The sequence below is a fragment of the Coregonus lavaretus genome, assembly GCF_964263955.1.
Source record: "Coregonus lavaretus genome assembly, chromosome: 2".
Taxonomy (NCBI): Eukaryota; Metazoa; Chordata; class Actinopteri; order Salmoniformes; family Salmonidae; genus Coregonus; species Coregonus lavaretus.
Genome location: NC_139989.1, coordinates 34,631,653 through 34,649,293, shown reverse-complemented (window position 1 = coordinate 34,649,293; position 17,641 = coordinate 34,631,653). Strand labels below are relative to the sequence as shown.

At 44.8% G+C, this 17,641-nt stretch overlaps 1 protein-coding gene across 1 annotated transcript in view; it reads right to left on the bottom strand.

Moving 5' to 3' along the window:
* The window catches only part of LOC311100451 (KAT8 regulatory NSL complex subunit 1-like), a 102,233-nt gene that overhangs the window by 64,382 nt on the left and 20,210 nt on the right, over window positions 1-17,641 (bottom strand). Inside the window, 2 exon segments of the mRNA XM_084141373.1 lie at window positions 1,551-2,841; window positions 2,844-2,922. Coding sequence (XP_083997499.1) covers window positions 1,551-2,841; window positions 2,844-2,922 — 1,370 coding nt within the window.

The following is a 17,641-nucleotide window of genomic DNA, read 5'->3' as shown; positions in this document are numbered from 1 at the left end:
TTTAATAAAAACAAAGTCCCCCCCGCCCTGTCACGTCTTAAAGGTGCAGGCGCCCCTATTTACTCCCACAGGGACAGTCAGACAGAGTCTGTAAAAAACAGCAGCAGTGTCATCATGCTCTCTCGCCCTTTCTCTCTCTCGCTCACTATAATCTGGCTGGAAGTAAGCCTATTTGGTCTTACGCAATTCGCCATGTGACCGACCAACTGCCTTCATCATGCCTGAATGTAGGTTATCCCTCATGCCGTCTGTCCGTCTTTAGCTTTAGTTCACATTCAAACAAGGCCTCTGTGACTCTGACCCACAGTCAGGCTCACATGGAGTCCCAAATGGCTCCTTATCCGCTATTTTGTGCACTACTTTTGATCCCAGCTCTATGGGTCATGGTACAAAGTAGTGCACTATATAGAGGGATTAGGGTGCCCATGGGCCACTCACTACACACAATAATCAGTGGGCCTTGTAGAGCTGGAGTCAGAAAGAAATGCTGCAGGGCTGACTATAAAAAGATCCAAACAAGGTGCTCACATGTTACTCAACTGAGGATCATAAAGAAAAGGCCAATCCAACTGAATAGGAACATCTAGCATAACCAGCAAGAGCTAGCCACTGCTATTCAAAAGGTAACGTAACATGAAATAACATAGGACCAATACTGAATACTTCAGGGTGAAATGCCCATCTACTCCCACATCATTTCATCTGCCTGTAAAAAGAGAGGGAAACACCATCTATGGGTTAAAATCTACTCTTGCGTTGATCACATTAAGTGCCTCATCCAATGGCGTCAACAAGGCAAAAGATCAGCAATATCAGACATTGGATATTAACCGCACTGGAATTAATCTAACCTGGGGCCAAGCTAGCTTTTTCTTCTGGATATCTCTGCCTTCACTTCTCTGAAGAAAATTGTGGTTTCTTTCTCTGATAAGTGCATTAGAGCCAGGCTTATCCCTGAAGACATAACAGTGTGTTTGAAACAGAGGACTGCACTGCACCACAGCAGTGCAGTCCTGTTATTAAACAGGGTTTTCATTCACTTTCATTACCCATCAGCCATCACTTCATCAGGGTCACCTTCCACACAAATGAGAGCACAAGCCACATCCTCATGAACACAGGAAAAGGAAAATGTAGACTTCACATACACGCGCTTGTATGTGACATGAACAGGCCTGTATAAGGCTACCTTTCAGCAGCAGAGAGTGGTAAACTGGAGATGAACCCTGAAACTGGCATTGTGTTTCTGCTAAAACGAGGCTACAGATCCCCAGTGGCTAACAACTTAACACAACCCAACAAACCAAGCCAGGACGGAGTCCCTCCCTTTCACTCACTCACTCTAGCATCTTTGTATTTTCCACTACTTCAGTCTCCGTCTCTCTCTGCTTTCTCCCCATCGTAAATGCCAATTTAGTCAACATACCTTCATTTCAAAAGGCCCATTCCACTCTTTCTTTATCCATTTCATTTTCTGTTAAGCGGCAAAACCCAATTTTCCTACGCACAACCCCCCTAATAGACATTTTGTCCAGGTACTAGGTACTTACAGAGAGATGTGTCGCTGCTCGATGTCCACCCTGGTGAGCTCGTCCTCCTCCACGTCCGTCTCTCCTCCGGAGCTGCTCTCCGTGGCGTCTGAGTCGAAGGCGCTCTCCGTGGACCTCAGGTTGGTGGTTCCGCTGAGGGACAGGCGCTCCAGCTCCGCTGGTACAGAACCGTCCTTCAAGAATCGCCCAAGCCCCTCCCTCTCCTGCGGGGTGAAGGGGGCGTCCTGGCCTCCTCGTCTTCCGCCAGGTCGGAGGGCATCCAGTGGCCCCAGCGTGCTCTCCAGGAGGCCCCCCAGCTGCTGCTGGACATGGTGCTCCACCTGCTTGGCCTGAACCACCTGGAGGCGCTTCCTCAGGCGCCTCAGACGCCCCTCGATCTCGCCCTGCCGGCTCTGGCTCTGCTGAGTCCGCTCCTTAACGTCCATTCCAAGGCTGCCCAGACCCAGGGAGGTCTGTCGGTCCGTTGGGGAAAGGGATGATGTGTCACTGGCCAGCGATGGTGGCCTATCGGCGGGTTTGCTGTCGGGGCAGTCTATGGGGGTGTTGGTGGAGGCTGCGGGGTGTGCTGGCTGTTCAGGGTTTCCAGCAGGGTTATAGGACAGTCCTGTGGGCTGCTGGTGCTCCCCTCCCCCGTTGAGAGGAGAGTTTCCTCTAGAGGCAGCCGTGTGGGGTTGGGGCTGGAGCACTGGGGAGTCCAGTCCATGTCCAGCAGGAGGCCAGTTATTACCGCCATTGACCGCTGTCATACTGTCTCGGTCCGGCCCGTTTTTGGCCAACTTCTTGGCCACGCCGTTGACCGGTGGCGGCGGGCTTGACAGGGCAGGGAGACCACCTCCTCTGCTGCTACTCATGATGCTCTTGAGCTGCACCTCTGAGATCTCCAGTGTCTTGTGTTTCCTGGGCAGGAAGCTGGGCAGAAGGCCGTGTTTCTGCAGCAGGACGCCTTGCAGCTTCAGTGACTCCTTGGTAGAGGGAACGGACGTCACGTCCGAGCACAGGTACGACGCCACCAGCGGCTGTAGTTTCCCAAGAGGTGTGGAAGGAGCCTCGTTGCCTCGCGGCGACTCCTCCCTCCCCTTAGCTGTGATGGAACCCCCGTGGGGACCGCGCTCTTCGGAGGCCTTGCGCTTGACGGCGCCGTTGCTGGAGACGAGGATGTGACTGGTGCCTCCGCTGCTCTCCACGCCGCTCGGGGAGAGGTTGGAGGAGGGTGGAGCCAGTTTGAAGCGGATGCGGTGAGCTTCGGCCGGCGCGTCGGTTAGAGCGGGCGCCATCGCAGCCATGCAGCACAGGGAGGGGGCGGGCGAGGGGGCCTCTCCCGGTGCCGAGGCCAGCTCCACACCACCCACCTACCGCCTCGCCAGAGGACAGCCTAGGAGAGAGAGGGAGGCAGAGAGAGGGAGAAAGAGGGGTAGAGAGAGTGTGTGTCAGACAGAGCTTTACATTCAAAACACAGCACAACATCCATGTGCCATTTAAACCGTTCATCCTTGATAAATCATAATTCACTGTCATCCAAACCAGTCTTCGACTACACCAAGAGCATTCTATGTGACGCTTCAAATTTGCCTATAGTAGTCATAATGATCTGGTCCTAATCCCACATTACTACTCTGCAAGAAAACCGGTTGCTGACAGACAGTGAAGCTTTGAATACATCAGACATCAATGACATGTTTCTGGAGCACAGAGGAGCAGGTGTGTAGATGAAACCATAGCTGGAGGGACAGAGAGTGAAGGGGGGGGGGGGGGGGGGGTTCATTTAACAGCAGTACTACATTGAGAGGAGCTATGCAGCTTAATTTATGTCTGCGTGGGACACAGGAGCAACAGCTGATCTCACCAAATGTAGGTCAGAGCCCTACCTGGAGCGAAGGCCTACCGAAACACATCTGGACAAGGGGGATTTCAGCAGCCGAGCGGTAGGCTAACGGGGTAAAAAAGGAAGGAGCCGTGTGAAGGGAAAAGGGAAAAGTACCCGACCAGGGGTAATTTCGGTATTTTCAAAGTATTCTCCTAGAGCTCAGAGGGGCTTTTAAGACCCCATAGCCAAGCTAAGCTCACCATTTCAATGTGTAATTTGGTTAGATGTTGGCAGGCTGCCTGGCTAATGTAATTCAAGAACAAGGGAGGGTACAGACTGAGGAGAAGGGAGGTAGATCATAATGGTGGAAGGAAAAATATGCAGAAGAAATGTTCAGTCATGAAAAAAATACAGGCCAGGGTGACACGACACTACATGAAATCACTATTCATTTTCTGAGAAGTCAACTAACAGAGAGAGCAGATTTGTATGTATTTCTGAAAGGGTGCCGTGCTGTAACACTGCAGAGCCCCGAAGGGTGTGGTGATGGATGACAGGTGTTGGGTAACATTGTGCAGCAGCATAATAGGCTAGGCTACATGCTCCATCATTTCCTATTAAATTAGGCCTAAGCTTAAAATCACAAAAAAAGGCAGTGTTGTGTTCAGCTTTATTACATTTGTCTACAAAGAATGCAATAATGTAAAGAAATGCAATAATGTAAAGAAATGCAATAATGTAAAGAATCACATAGGCTTGTTTTATGCAATCATGTAGCCTATGTCTTTATTAGAGTGCAAAAACAAATGTCCCCATATTTCATCTTCAAGCTAAATGCAAAGCATTTACTGGGATATTTGACCCAGTAAAATCAGGCATTCAAACTATTCCGATTTCCTAGATGTAAAATTCATTTTTCAATTTGACTCAACAAAAAGATGTTACAATAGTGAATGTTCCTCAACGGGGGAGGGTGTTTTCTTAACTGTCACAAGTAAATGAGCAAATATTGACCTATCGCTGTGTCCCTGAATGACACTAAATTCAATATTACTGAACAGCTGCACTATTTTAAGCAACAGCGCTAGCAAGCAAAAAGACAAGAAGCTCCTAAAAAGAAACTGAAAATGCAAATAGTAACACCTTCAAAATAAGGGCAGCTGCTAAGAACTGACGAGGGGAGGAGGGACATATGTATTATTTGTCCTAATCTTGTTGTGATCATGTTTTACTCAAAAGGCCTTGCGTGTGAAGGCCATGGATGGGCTGGGACGTGGAGCTGCTGCAGTAGGGGGGAGGGGAGAGGTGTGAGGAAACAAGTTGTCCCCAGTCTGGCCAACCACATCTTATTGACAGGAAAACACTGACAGTCAAGGCAACCAATCGGATGGATCTGCATGATTGGTAGGTGGGGAATGTTGAACAGCAATGCAGATAGGGGCCTATCTACTCACAAAATGTTGAGGGAAAATGTAAAGGAGAGAAAGGGTAGAATAGAGGGATGGGGAGGGCTAAGGCATTTGAGTTTATCTCAAGCCATTTCTGGAAGCACTTTATAGAAATGCTCTTTGGTGAGTTGTTTTCGTAAGGCTGCTCCCCCACGTTGCTGGTTGAGTGGGGAGATGGGAGATGGCTTAAGTAGTGAATAGATTCTAGAACATTGTGGAGGGGTATGTTTATCTGACATGCATGAGAGGTCAAGTTAAACGTGCTAATCTCATCTGTGCTGCTACCATATGATGAGGGGTAAGGTGGGGATGGAAGGCCCCACTTTAAATGGAGGGGTGGAATCACTCTCCAGTTGTGGACAGGGTCCCAGGTGTTTATTTGTTTATGGACACACACACACACACACACACACACACACACACACTAGTGTCAGCCGTTTGTTCACCCGCACCAGCCGGCAATTGCTAACCCATCCGCAACCGCCCAACTATTTGTGATAAAGTGAAAATCTGAGGCCCGCACCCAACCCTAACCCGCTAACATATCAAATGCCTTCTAGGCTACAGGCAGAGAGAAAAAAATATTTTACATGGGGTGCAGGATTTTTTGGGGGCCTGATTTAGATGTGTTTCTGCTTATAATTTCAAACATTTTGGTAGGCTATATGTTAGTCAACTTGTCTATAATTTGATACATGCAGCTTCTAAACAGAATATCATAAATCGATAGAGTGAATGCTTCAATCTAGTTGACATCGGTAAAGTTCGCTATCATCTCTGCTTCTTTCGTGGAGCAAAACCTTTTAGGGACCGGGGAGAAAATGCTAAATGTCCTAATGACATTGGTTGTAAGGAAATAGAAAGCTGTGAAAACAACCTAACATGTTTCTGATAAGATTCAAGTTCCTTTTGGATGCATATTGTATGTGGTTGAAACACTAATCAGCTTTTATGATGCTGATAAAGATAGATACCGTCTGTAGAGGTGCTAACTGAGCATTTGCATTCTGCAAGATGCTGAAATAAATAATGTTTCTCCACTCCTGTTCCCCAGTCAAAATGTAGCCTACATTTGGTGTATAATTTTACAGCAACAAATGCTTAATTCTGCAGGAATTAATATTAAGACTATGTGAGAGGTTATAGACCTATAGTCAGTGTCCAGATTTAAGTTCCCATTTAACCCATCTGAACAATAAGCTACAATTCCCTTGACGTGCCATAGCCATTGTAAAGTACCTCACAATCATCACACATACAGTGGGGGAAAAAAGTATTTAGTCAGCCACCAATTGTGCAAGTTCTCCCACTTAAAAAGATGAGGCCTGTAATTTTCATCATAGGTACACGTCAACTATGACAGATAAAATTAGATTTTTTCCCCCAGAAAATCACATTGTAGGATTTTTAATGAATTTATTTGCAAATTATGGTGGAAAATAAGTATTTGGTCACCTACAAACAAGCAAGATTTCTGGCTCTCACAGACCTGTAACTTCTTCTTTAAGAGGCTCCTCTGTCCTCCACTCGTTACCTGTATTAATGGCACCTGTTTGAACTTGTTATCAGTATAAAAGACACCTGTCCACAACCTCAAACAGTCACACTCCAAACTCCACTATGGCCAAGACCAAAGAGCTGTCAAAGGACACCAGAAACAAAATTGTAGACCTGCACCAGGCTGGGAAGACTGAATCTGCAATAGGTAAGCAGCTTGGTTTGAAGAAATCAACAGTGGGAGCAATTATTAGGAAATGGAAGACATACAAGACCACTGATAATCTCCCTCGATCTGGGGCTCCACGCAAGATCTCACCCCGTGGGGTCAAAATGATCACAAGAACGGTGAGCAAAAATCCCAGAACCACACGGGGGGACCTAGTGAATGACCTGCAGAGAGCTGGGACCAAAGTAACAAAGCCTACCATCAGTAACACACTACGCCGCCAGGGACTCAAATCCTGCAGTGCCAGACATGTCCCCCTGCTTAAGCCAGTACATGTCCAGGCCCGTCTGAAGTTTGCTAGAGTGCATTTGGATGATCCAGAAGAGGATTGAGAGAATGTCATATGGTCAGATGAAACCAAAATAGAACTTTTTGGTCAAAACTCAACTCGTCGTGTTTGGAGGACAAAGAATGAGGAGTTGCATCCAAAGAACACCATACCTACTGTGAAGCATGGGGGTGGAAACATCATGCTTTGGGGCTGTTTTTCTGCAAAGGGACCAGGACGATGGATCCGTGTAAAGGAAAGAATGAATGGGGCCATGTATTGTGAGATTTTGAGTGAAAACCTCCTTCCATCAGCAAGGGCATTGAAGATGAAACGTGGCTGGGTCTTTCAGCATGACAATGATCCCAAACACACCGCCCGGGCAACGAAGGAGTGGCTTCATAAGAAGCATTTCAAGGTCCTGGAGTGGCCTAGCCAGTCTCCAGATCTCAACCCCATAGAAAATCTTTGGAGGGAGTTGCAAGTCCGTGTTGCCCAGCGACAGCCCCAAAACATCACTGCTCTAGAGGAGATCTGCATGGAGGAATGGGCCAAAATACCAGCAACAGTGTGTGAAAACCTTGAAGACTTACAGAAAACGTTTGACCCGTGTCATTGCCAACAAAGGGTATATAACAAAGTATTGAGAAACTTTTGTTATTGACCAAATACTTATTTTCCACCATAATTTGCTAATAAATTCATTAAAAATCCTACAATGTGATTTTCTGGATTTTTCTTTCTCATTTTGTCTGTCATAGTTGACGTGTACCTATGATGAAAATTACAAGCCTCTCTCATCTTTTTAAGTGGGAGAACATGCACAATTGGTGGCTGACTAAATACATTTTTTCCCCCACTGTATGCAGTGCTTGACTTAGACTGTTTATAATTTAGTTGCAGGAGCTCCACAATACTTCGAGCTAATGTTCTATAAGAGGTGCAGGAGCTCAAGCTGTACAAAATGTGAGGTGCCGGTCCTCACCTCCGGTAAGCTCCTGCCCAAGTCAAGCACTGTACATACGTAATAGGACCATTTTTATGCATTGTGAATTGATGTGGAATTTTATGATTTGTTCTTATTTTAATGGAAAACAGATTCAAAAATGACAGTTGAAATGTTAAGCAAAATGTTATATTTGTCACATTGCTATTCAGATCCTTGCTCTGTAGAGGAGTGTAGCCTTTTTTGTCAAACTGGACTTTTGTTCACTCAGAATATGTCCAGGCACACAAACTCAAGCAGAGAAATTCACAGTGAAACTCAAAGGATATGCCCCGACTGGCACCCTATTCCCTAATGGGCCCTGGTCAAAAGTAGTGCACTATATAGGGAGTAGGGTACCATTTGGGACGTAACCATAGCCTGCCTACAGTAGAAGCTATGTGGAGGGCTAGTAGCACATTAATACAGCAGCCAGGCTCAATCTCAGTTTACATTTTTACATTTTAGTCATTTAGCAGACGCGCTTATCCAGAGCGACATTTTCATACTGCCCCCCCGTGGGAAACGAACCCACAAACCTCAATCGAATAAACCTCTCACCATTCTCTACAGTAGAAAACAAGTAGGCTACGGTACATCCCCTCCCTGCTCAATGTATGTGTTCACAATTCCCTTGTGAACGGACGGGGAGGGGGGGTGAATGACAGATTGATTCAAGTAGGGCTACATAAGTTGAATGTACAGTACCAGTCAAAAGTTTGGACACACGTCTACATTGTAAAATAATAGTGAAGACATCAAAACGTGTGGAATTTCTTTCCTTCTTAATGCGTTTGAGCCAATCAGTTGTGTTGTGACAAGGTAGGGGTGGTATACAGAAGATAGCCCATTGGCCCTCCTGTAGCTCAGTTGGTAGAGCATTGCGCTTGCAACGCAAGAGTTGTGGGTTCGATTCCCACAGGGGGCCAGTATGAAAAATGTATGCACTCACTAATTGTAAGTCGCTCTGGATAAGAGTGTCTGCTAAATGACTAAAAGGTCAAAAAAAATTCAAATAGCCCTATTTGGTAAAAGACCAAGTCCATATTATGGCAAGAACAGCTCAAATAAGCAAAGAAAAACGACAGTCCATCGTTACTTTAAGACATGAAGGTCAGTCAATACGGAAAATGTCAAGAACTTTGAAAGGACAAAGAATCAAGTGCTATGATGAAACTGGCTCTCATGAGGACCGCCACAGGAAAGGAAGACCCAGAGTTACCTCTGCTGCAGAAGATTAATTCATTAGAGTTACCAGCCTCAGAAATTGCAGCCCAAATAAATGCTTCAGAGTTCAAGTAACAGACACATCTCAACATCAACTGTTCAGAGGAGACTGCGTGAATCAGGCCTTCATGGTCGAATTGCTGCAAAGAAACCACTACTAAAAGGACACCAATAAGAAGAAGAGACTTGCTTGGGCCAAGAAACATGAGCAATGGACATTAGACCGGTGGAAATCTGTCCTTTGGTCTAATTAGTCAAAATTTGAGATTTTTGGTTCCAACCGCCGTGTCATTGTGGACGCAGAGTAGGTGAACGGATGATCTCCGCATGTGTGGTTCCCACCGTGAAGCATGGAGGAGGTGGTGTGATGGTGCTTTGCTGGTGACACTGTTGGTGATTTATTTAGAATTCAAGGCACACTTAACCAGCATGGCTACCACAGCATTCTGCAGCGATACGCCATCCCATCTGGTTTGCACTTAGTGGGACTTTCATTTGTTTTTAAACAGGACAATGACCCAACACACCTCCAGGCTGTGCAAGGGCTAATTGACCTAGAAGGAGACTGATGGAGTGCAACATCAGATGACCTCCACAATCCCCTGACCTCAACCCAATTGAGATGGTTTGGGATGAGTTGGACTGCAGAGTAAAGGAAAAGCAGCCAACACGTGCTCAGTATATGTGGAACTCCTGTTGGAAATTCACATTCCAGGTGAAGCTGGTTGAGAGAATGCCAAGAGTGTGCAAAGCTGTCAAGGCAAAGGGTGGCTACTTTGAAGAATCTAAAATATATTTTCATTTGTTTAACATTTTTTTGGTTACTACGTGATTCCATATGTGTTATTTCATAGTTTTGATGTCTTCACTATTATTCTACAATGTAGAAAATAGTACAAATAAAGAAGAACCCTTGAATGAGTAGGTGTGTCCAAACTTTTGACTGGTACTGTACTTAGTAAAATGAAGTTGCAAATATGGCCCGAGTTACATAGAAGGACAAACAAGAATAATCTAATAGCCTAAAGCTGTCTGTGTGTGACAAGAACAGCTTGGTACGTAGTCTTCCAGAGCTGCCAGTTACCTCTTGTATCAGCAACTGCAGGCGCACGTTTTCTTAATGGGTGCTTTCCCATGTGTCTCTACATAGAAAAACCTCTCATCAACTTAAGCCTTTGAGAGGCAGCAGGGAGGGATAGAAATGAGGGAGGCTGTCTGGGGAAGTCCCGTCCTACACTCTCCAAACTATGTTACAGTTGGGATGTAATCATGATGGAGCTCCCACTATAAAGAGAACACTGTATTCACATTCAAGAGAGAAAATCATTGTATGTTGACCAACCTGCGCACACAAACGTCCGCACACACACGGATATGTATGTGCGCGCGCACACACACAAACGAGTAGGCAGAAACAACTTGGGCTGGCGCTCAGCGTCACACTCATAACCCAGGAGAGTAAAGATCCAGTGAGTGTTTGGAATGTAAGGTGACCTCGCTTGGGCTGTCGTGTCAGAAAGTGAGCTCAGACTATGGCAATGACTCAGCAATACCCTTACCCTTCGCCAGGCAGCAAAGTAGTCTACAGAGAACATTCTGGAGGATGTTTGATGCAACCAGGGTCAAAGGTAGTGCACTATGGCCTAGGGCTGGACGGTATACCGTATTTTACGATATATCGGTATTAATGCACGGACCGGTTTGGGTTTTTACTTTACCTTCTATAACGGTATTTGAATGTTTGGTTTGCTAAATGTGATACACCGTGTGTAACGTCCATTTCTATAGTTTACTTGGCTACTTAAGCCATCTCTCTCCATGCCACTTTTCATACAGACCCGGACCTGCCCCATCACTCAAGGAGCGCATTTGTTGTTCCTCTACCACGAGACACTTGCGTTCAGTCTCTGCATGGTCAACGCAGCACATGAAACAATGTTAATGACAACAATGCGGTTTTCACTTTGCTTCTTAATATAAATCCACTAGCGTTCTATAATTACACCATTAGTTTGTGTTTTTTACATCTGCAAAAAGCTGGTTTGTCAATTTCTTAGTAAATTTGGCCTAAATAATGTTAGCCGCTAATGCTAATCGCTAGTTGGCTAATAAACGTACTGAGTCAGAGCAAACGTAATTAGCTATACAGCCTGATAATACCAGTGATGGTGTAGACCTAAATCAGAATGTTTTTGCGCAACAGTATCTTCTAAATCAAAGAAGAATACGCAAAGCAAGAATATATTAGCTACATAATGTAGCAAAGAGAAAACATTAAATGTAGCCAAAGATTTTAGGGTCATTTAGGAAACACTTGTCAACACTTTGGTTACTACCCTGTCACAATAACTCCTCCATGGCATTTTCATTTGTTGTCATGTCAAACAGAGTATTCAAAGTGCCCACTTATCTAACTATAGAATTTGAATAATCATAGTCAGGATAGACGGAAAGGCGAACAGAGCAAAGTACAGAGAGATCCTTGATGAAAACCTGCTCCAGAGCGCTCAGGACCTCAGACTGGGGTGAAGGTTCACCTTCGAACAGGATAACGACCCTAAGCACACAGCCAAGACAACGCAGGAGTGGCTTCGGGACAATTCTCTGAATGTCCTTGAGTGGCCCAACCAGAGCCCGGACTTGAACTTGATCTAACATCTCTGGAGCGACCTGAAAATAGCTGTGCTGCGATGCTCCCCATCCAACCTGACAGAGCTTGAGAGGATCTGCAGAGAACAAAGGGAGAAACTCCCCAAATACAGGTGTGCCAAGCTTGCAGAGTCATAACCAAGAAGCCTCGAGGCTGTAATCGCTGCCAAAGGCGCTTCAACAAAGTACTCAGTAAAGGGTCTGAATACTTACCAGAGCATGTGAGCGGAGTGGAGCGGGAGCGAGCGTGGAGCGCGAGCGGGACGGATTTTGGACAGAGCGCAGAGCAGCATTTTTAAAAAGGCAGAGCGTTGCCCTATGTCCCGATCCAATTTCGCTCGCTCACATTACGAGTCTGAAGCATGCTCAAGCCTGACCCAGAATCCATCTGTTTAATATAATTTGTGTCGTCCATGAATTTGTATTTTATAGAGCGAGAGGAGCAGCAGCAGCAACAAGAGAAAAGGGTTGAGGAATTCAAAATTTTCTTCACTGCACACAAAGGCCCAACCATAACAAGGGAGAGAAAAAGAGAGCTGGATGTAGCATTTTGACTATGAACCGCTGAGTAAAGGAGAACGCGGGGGGGTGTAGCTCAACCGGGCTACACCCCCCCATGCTACAACACCGTACGGGACACGCTCATGCCACATGCCCTGGAAGAGATGGAAGCCAAACTGCAAGACCTACTGCAAAATGGTGATGGGCTCGTTCTGTCAGCGGACATTTGGACCAGTAGAAGAGGGCACAGCTTCCTTAGCATCATGGCCAGTTTAATTGATGGGACGTTCCGGGGGCACACGGTTTTGTTGGGCAGTGAGCACATACAGGGGCACCATACCGCAGATCGTATTTACCAAAAGTATGAAAGTGTACTCAAATATTGGAACGTGCAACGACGGGTCGTCACTGACAGTGCCAGCAACATGATCAAGGCGTTTAACCTCCTCCCTGGCACTGAAGAGGAGGCGGAGGATGAAGTGACCGCGGATGCCAGCAGCAGCGCAGAACATGAAGAGGAGGATGAGGGACCACCTGCGCCCTCGCAAGTCCATGTGGAAGTGATAACCTCTAATGTAGAAACTATGATAAATCAGTACTTTACTGTGTGAAATTTACATCTGAGATACCCCATTCACATGCTTCAGCTGGCGATCAAAGACGCCGTTAACGAGCACGACAACATTAATAGGCTGTTAGTGAAAGTCGGGCACCTGGTGAAAAGTGTACGCAAGAGCACCCTGAACACAGAGGAAACCGACCAATTAGGTGTCCACCCCACAAATGCCTGCGCCACTCGATGGAGCAGCCAGCTGCGGATTATTCAGTCGTTCATCCGGTTGTTCCAAAAAGACACGTTATGGCAAAACAAACTCAAGTCTAATGTTGCTATCACCCTGAATCAAGTACGGCAGCTGATGCACCTTGTCAGTGTGCTGACGCCACTGGCAGACCTCACAGACCTCCCTGCTGTCACAGAAATCAAATCCCTGCTCACCGATGACACTCACGCTGCACTTCCAATGGGCATCGCTGCTTTTTCAGAAACATTGGCAAACAACGTGTCAATTCGCTATGGAATATACTATACTGATTAACATCTCATTTTAGCATCAGTGTTAGATCCCCGTTTCAAGACAGAATGGATAATCCGAGATGAGTCTGTATGCAACAAACTCGGGGAGATAAAGTAAGGCTGTGGTTTAAGCTAAAAGTGAAATACATGCAGATTTCTTTCCTTTTTTGGAGCGAGCGGGGGGGGGGGGGGGGGGGGGGGGGGCGATTTGAGTGGAGCGCGATGCAAACTGCGTTGAGCGCTGAGCGATAATGAGCGGACTGATGTGGCTTTGAGCGGGGGGAGCGGAGGGGTGAACAGCTCCGTGAGCAAGGAGCTGAGATTCTCACCACTCCACTCCGATACTTACATAAATGTGATTATCGTTATTATTTTTAATACATTTGCACAAATGTCAAAAAACCTGCTTTTGCTTTGTCATTTTGGGGTATTGTGTGTAGATTGATGAGGGGAAAAAATGGGAAATCATAGTAGTCACAAACCACAGTCCTCCCTTCCACTGGCATACTATTACGTTCAACTCATAACAGTTTTCTTTGTCATCTGGTTGTCAAATCTCTCTCTCCCATCCCTCTCCCTCTCTCCTAGTGAAATAGATAAAATAAAAAAATAACATTACAGTAAACATTACTCACAAAAGTTTCAACGGAATAGAGACATTTCAAATGTCATTATGGCTATGTACAGTGTTATAACAATGTGCAAATAGTTAAAGTATAAAAGGGAAAATAAATAAACATAATTATGGGTTGTATTTACAATAGTGTTTGTTCTTCACTGTTGCCCCTTTCTTGTGGCAACAGGTCACAAATATTGCTGCTGTGCTGGCACCCTGTGGTATTTCACCCAATAGATATGGGACTTTATCAAAATTGGATTTGTTTTTGAATTCTTTGTGGGTCTGTGTAATCGGAGGGAAATATGTGTCTCTAATATGGTCATACATTTGGCAGAAGGTTAGGAAGTGCAGCACAGTTTCCACCTCATTTTATGGGCAGTGTGCACATAGCCTTGCTATTGAGAGGCCGCCGTAGGCAGCCTGGTTCTCAAGAGAAGACAGGCTATGCCTACTGAGTCTATAGATGGTCGAAGCTTTCCTTAAATGTTGGGTCAGTCACAGTGGTCAGGTATTTTGCCACTGTGTACTCTCTATTTAGGGCCAAATAGCATTCCGGTTTGCTCTGTTTATCTGTAAATTATTTCCAATGTGTCAAGTAATTATATTTTTGTTTTCTCATGATTGGGTTGGGTCTAATTGTGTGATCTAGGGCAACGGTGTCTAGATGAAATTTGTATTTGTGGTCCTGACAAATGGACCTTTATTGGAACACCATTATTTTTGTCTTACTGAGATTTACTGTCAGGGCCCAGGTCCGACAGAAGATCTAGGTGCTGCTGTAGGCCCTCCTTGGTGTGTCTCTCTCTCCCTCTCTCACACACACACACACGAGCTCCCTCTCTTTCCATTTACTGTAAGCCGCATTCTTACCCACTGAGCACCGACCAACACCAGACATCCATGGAAGTCGAAAAGTAGTAGAAATTTGGTCAGTCCGCCCTGGCCTTGATTTCAACGTCCACTGAAGACGTTTTTGGTACAGTCTGGACCGGCATTAATTTAAACGTCCACAGATGTTTATTTTGATTCCGGTCCGGAACGGCCTTGATTTGGCCCAAACATAGACATCCATGATTGGTCCAGATTCGGTCCAGTCTGAACCAAATCTGAACGAATCATAGACGTTTATGTTTCACAAGTGTGAAGAGCACCGTTCAGTACAATTAATATTTTTTAAAGATGGGTAGAGTATAGTTAAGTAAAGTCCTTTACGGTACAGTAGAGTACAGTACAGAGTAGTATACTATACTCTACAGTACTCTACTGCACTGCACAAAACTCTACATAACTCTATTGTACTGAACTCTGTTCTGTGCTGTACTTTGATGTCAAAACTGCTGAAACATAGACGTCTATGATTGGTTCAAATTTGGTCCAGTCCAACAAAATGTGTTCTTGTTTGGGAGCGGAGCTCATTAAAATAGCCAGTTTATAGAATAATACCCAAATATGCAAAGGAGTATATTGCATTTGTATACCTTTGTGTAGGCCTAGTACCTATTTAGGATACAGTTGAAGTCGGAAGTTTACATACACCTTAGCCAAATATATTTAAACTCAGTTTTTCACAATTCCTGACATTCAATCGTAGTAAAAATTCCCTGTCTTAGGTCAGTTAGGATCACCACTTTATTTTAAGAATGTGAAATGTCAGAATAATAGTAGAGAATGATTTCAGCTTTTATTTATTTCATCACATTCCCAGTGGGTCAGAAGTTTACATACACTTAATTAGTATTTGGTAGCATTGCCTTTAAATTGTTTAACTTGGGTCAAACATGTCGGGTAGCCTTCCACAAACTTCCCACAATAAGTTGGGTGAATTTTGGCCCATTCCTCCTGACAGAGCTGGTGTAACTGAGTCAGTTTTGTAGGCCTCCTTGCTTGCACACACCTTTTCAGTTCTGCCCACAAATTGTCTTTAGGATTGAGGTCAGGGCTTTGTGATGGCCACTCCAATACCTTGACTTTGTTGTCCTTAAGCCATTTTGCCACAACTTTGGAAGTATGCTTGGGGTCATGGTCCACTTGGAAGACCCATTTGCGCCCAAGCTTTAACTTCCTGACTGATGTCTTGAGATGTTGCTTCAATATATCCACATAATTTTCCTTCCTCATGATGCCATCTATTTTGTGAAGTGCACCAGTCCCTCCTGCAGCAAAGCATCCCCACAGCATGATGCTGCCACCCCCGTGCTTCACGGTTGGGATGGTGTTCTTCGGCTTGCAAGTGACCCCCTTTTTCCTCCAAACATAACGATGGTTATTATGGCCAAACAGTCCTATTTTTGTTTCATCAGACCAGAGGACATTTCTCTAAAAAGTACGATCTTTGTCCCCATGTGCAGTTGCAAACCGTAGTCTGGCTTTTTTATGGCAGTTTTGGAGCAGTGGCTTCTTCCTTGCTGAGCGGCCTTTCAGGTTATGTTGATATAGGACTCGTTTTACTGTGGATATAGATAATTTTGTACCTGTTTCCTCCAGCATCTTCACAAGGTCCTTTGCTGTTGTTCTGGGATTGATTTGCACTTTTCACACCAAAGTACGTTCAACTCTAGGAGAAAGAATGCGTCTCCTTCCTGAGCGGTATGATGGCTGTGTGGTCCCATGGTGTTTATACTTGCGTACTATTGTTTGTACAGATGAACGTGGTACCTTCAGGCGTTTGGAAATTGCTCCCAAGGATGAACCAGACTTGTGGAGGTCTACAATTATTTTTCTGAGGTCTTGGCTGTTTTTCTTTTGATTTTCCCATGATGTCAAGCAAAGAGGCACTGAGTTTGAAGGTAGGCCTTGAAATACATCCACAGGTACACCTCCAATTGACTCAAATGATGTCAATTAGCCTATCAGAAGCTTCTAAAGCCATGACATCATTTCCTGAAATTTTCCAGTCTGTGTAAAGGCACAATCAACTTAGTGTATGTAAACTTCTGACCCACTGGAATTGTAATACAGTGAATTATAAGTGAAATAATCTGTCTGTCAGCAATTGTTGGATAAATTACTTGTGTCATGCACAAAGTAGATGTCCTAACCAACTTGTCAAAACTATAGTTTGTTAACCATAAATTTGTGGAGTGGTTGAAAAACTAGTTTTAATGACTCCAACCTAAGTGTATGTAAACTTCCGACTTCAACTGTACATCACCATGAAGAGAATGACATTTATATCCATAATTATGCATTTCTGTGTAGTACAGGTTAGGGATCCATGATGAAATTCTGTTACCGGGTGTATATCCACTTAATTTACTGTAGTTCAATAACCAAAATAGCTTTTTCAAAGTCAAGCTATATCATGCAAAAATATTTTGCATGATATAGCTGACACACCAGTCTTTCTGCAGACATCTTTGAATCTTAATTCAGACCAGATATTTAACAGAGTTTTGGGAAACTGTGGTCCCATAAAAAACACATGGCGATTTTGGAGAAATTCTGGTACCAAACTTTATATCTGCACAGTTCTTCCAGTAAATGTGTTTTTGTTTAATGTTCAGTGTAAATTGTTAAAAGTAGTCCTTCTGCAGAGTCGCATGGTTTGTTACTTTGAAATCAATGGTGTTTGTTTGGCATAAACTTTTAAGTGAAAGATCTGAGTCTCAGCGCTATTCCGTTACGGTGGAATTGCCCCTCTGTGTAGTTTGGAAGACTAGCAGGCTGACATTGAAAGGATGAAAGGGGTGCAAGAAACAGGGCCTAGAATTAACACCCGCCAAATGTTTGTAGATTTTGGCATTGGCGGGTAAGATGTCTATTTCACCAGCAACTTAGGTGGGTGGTCAG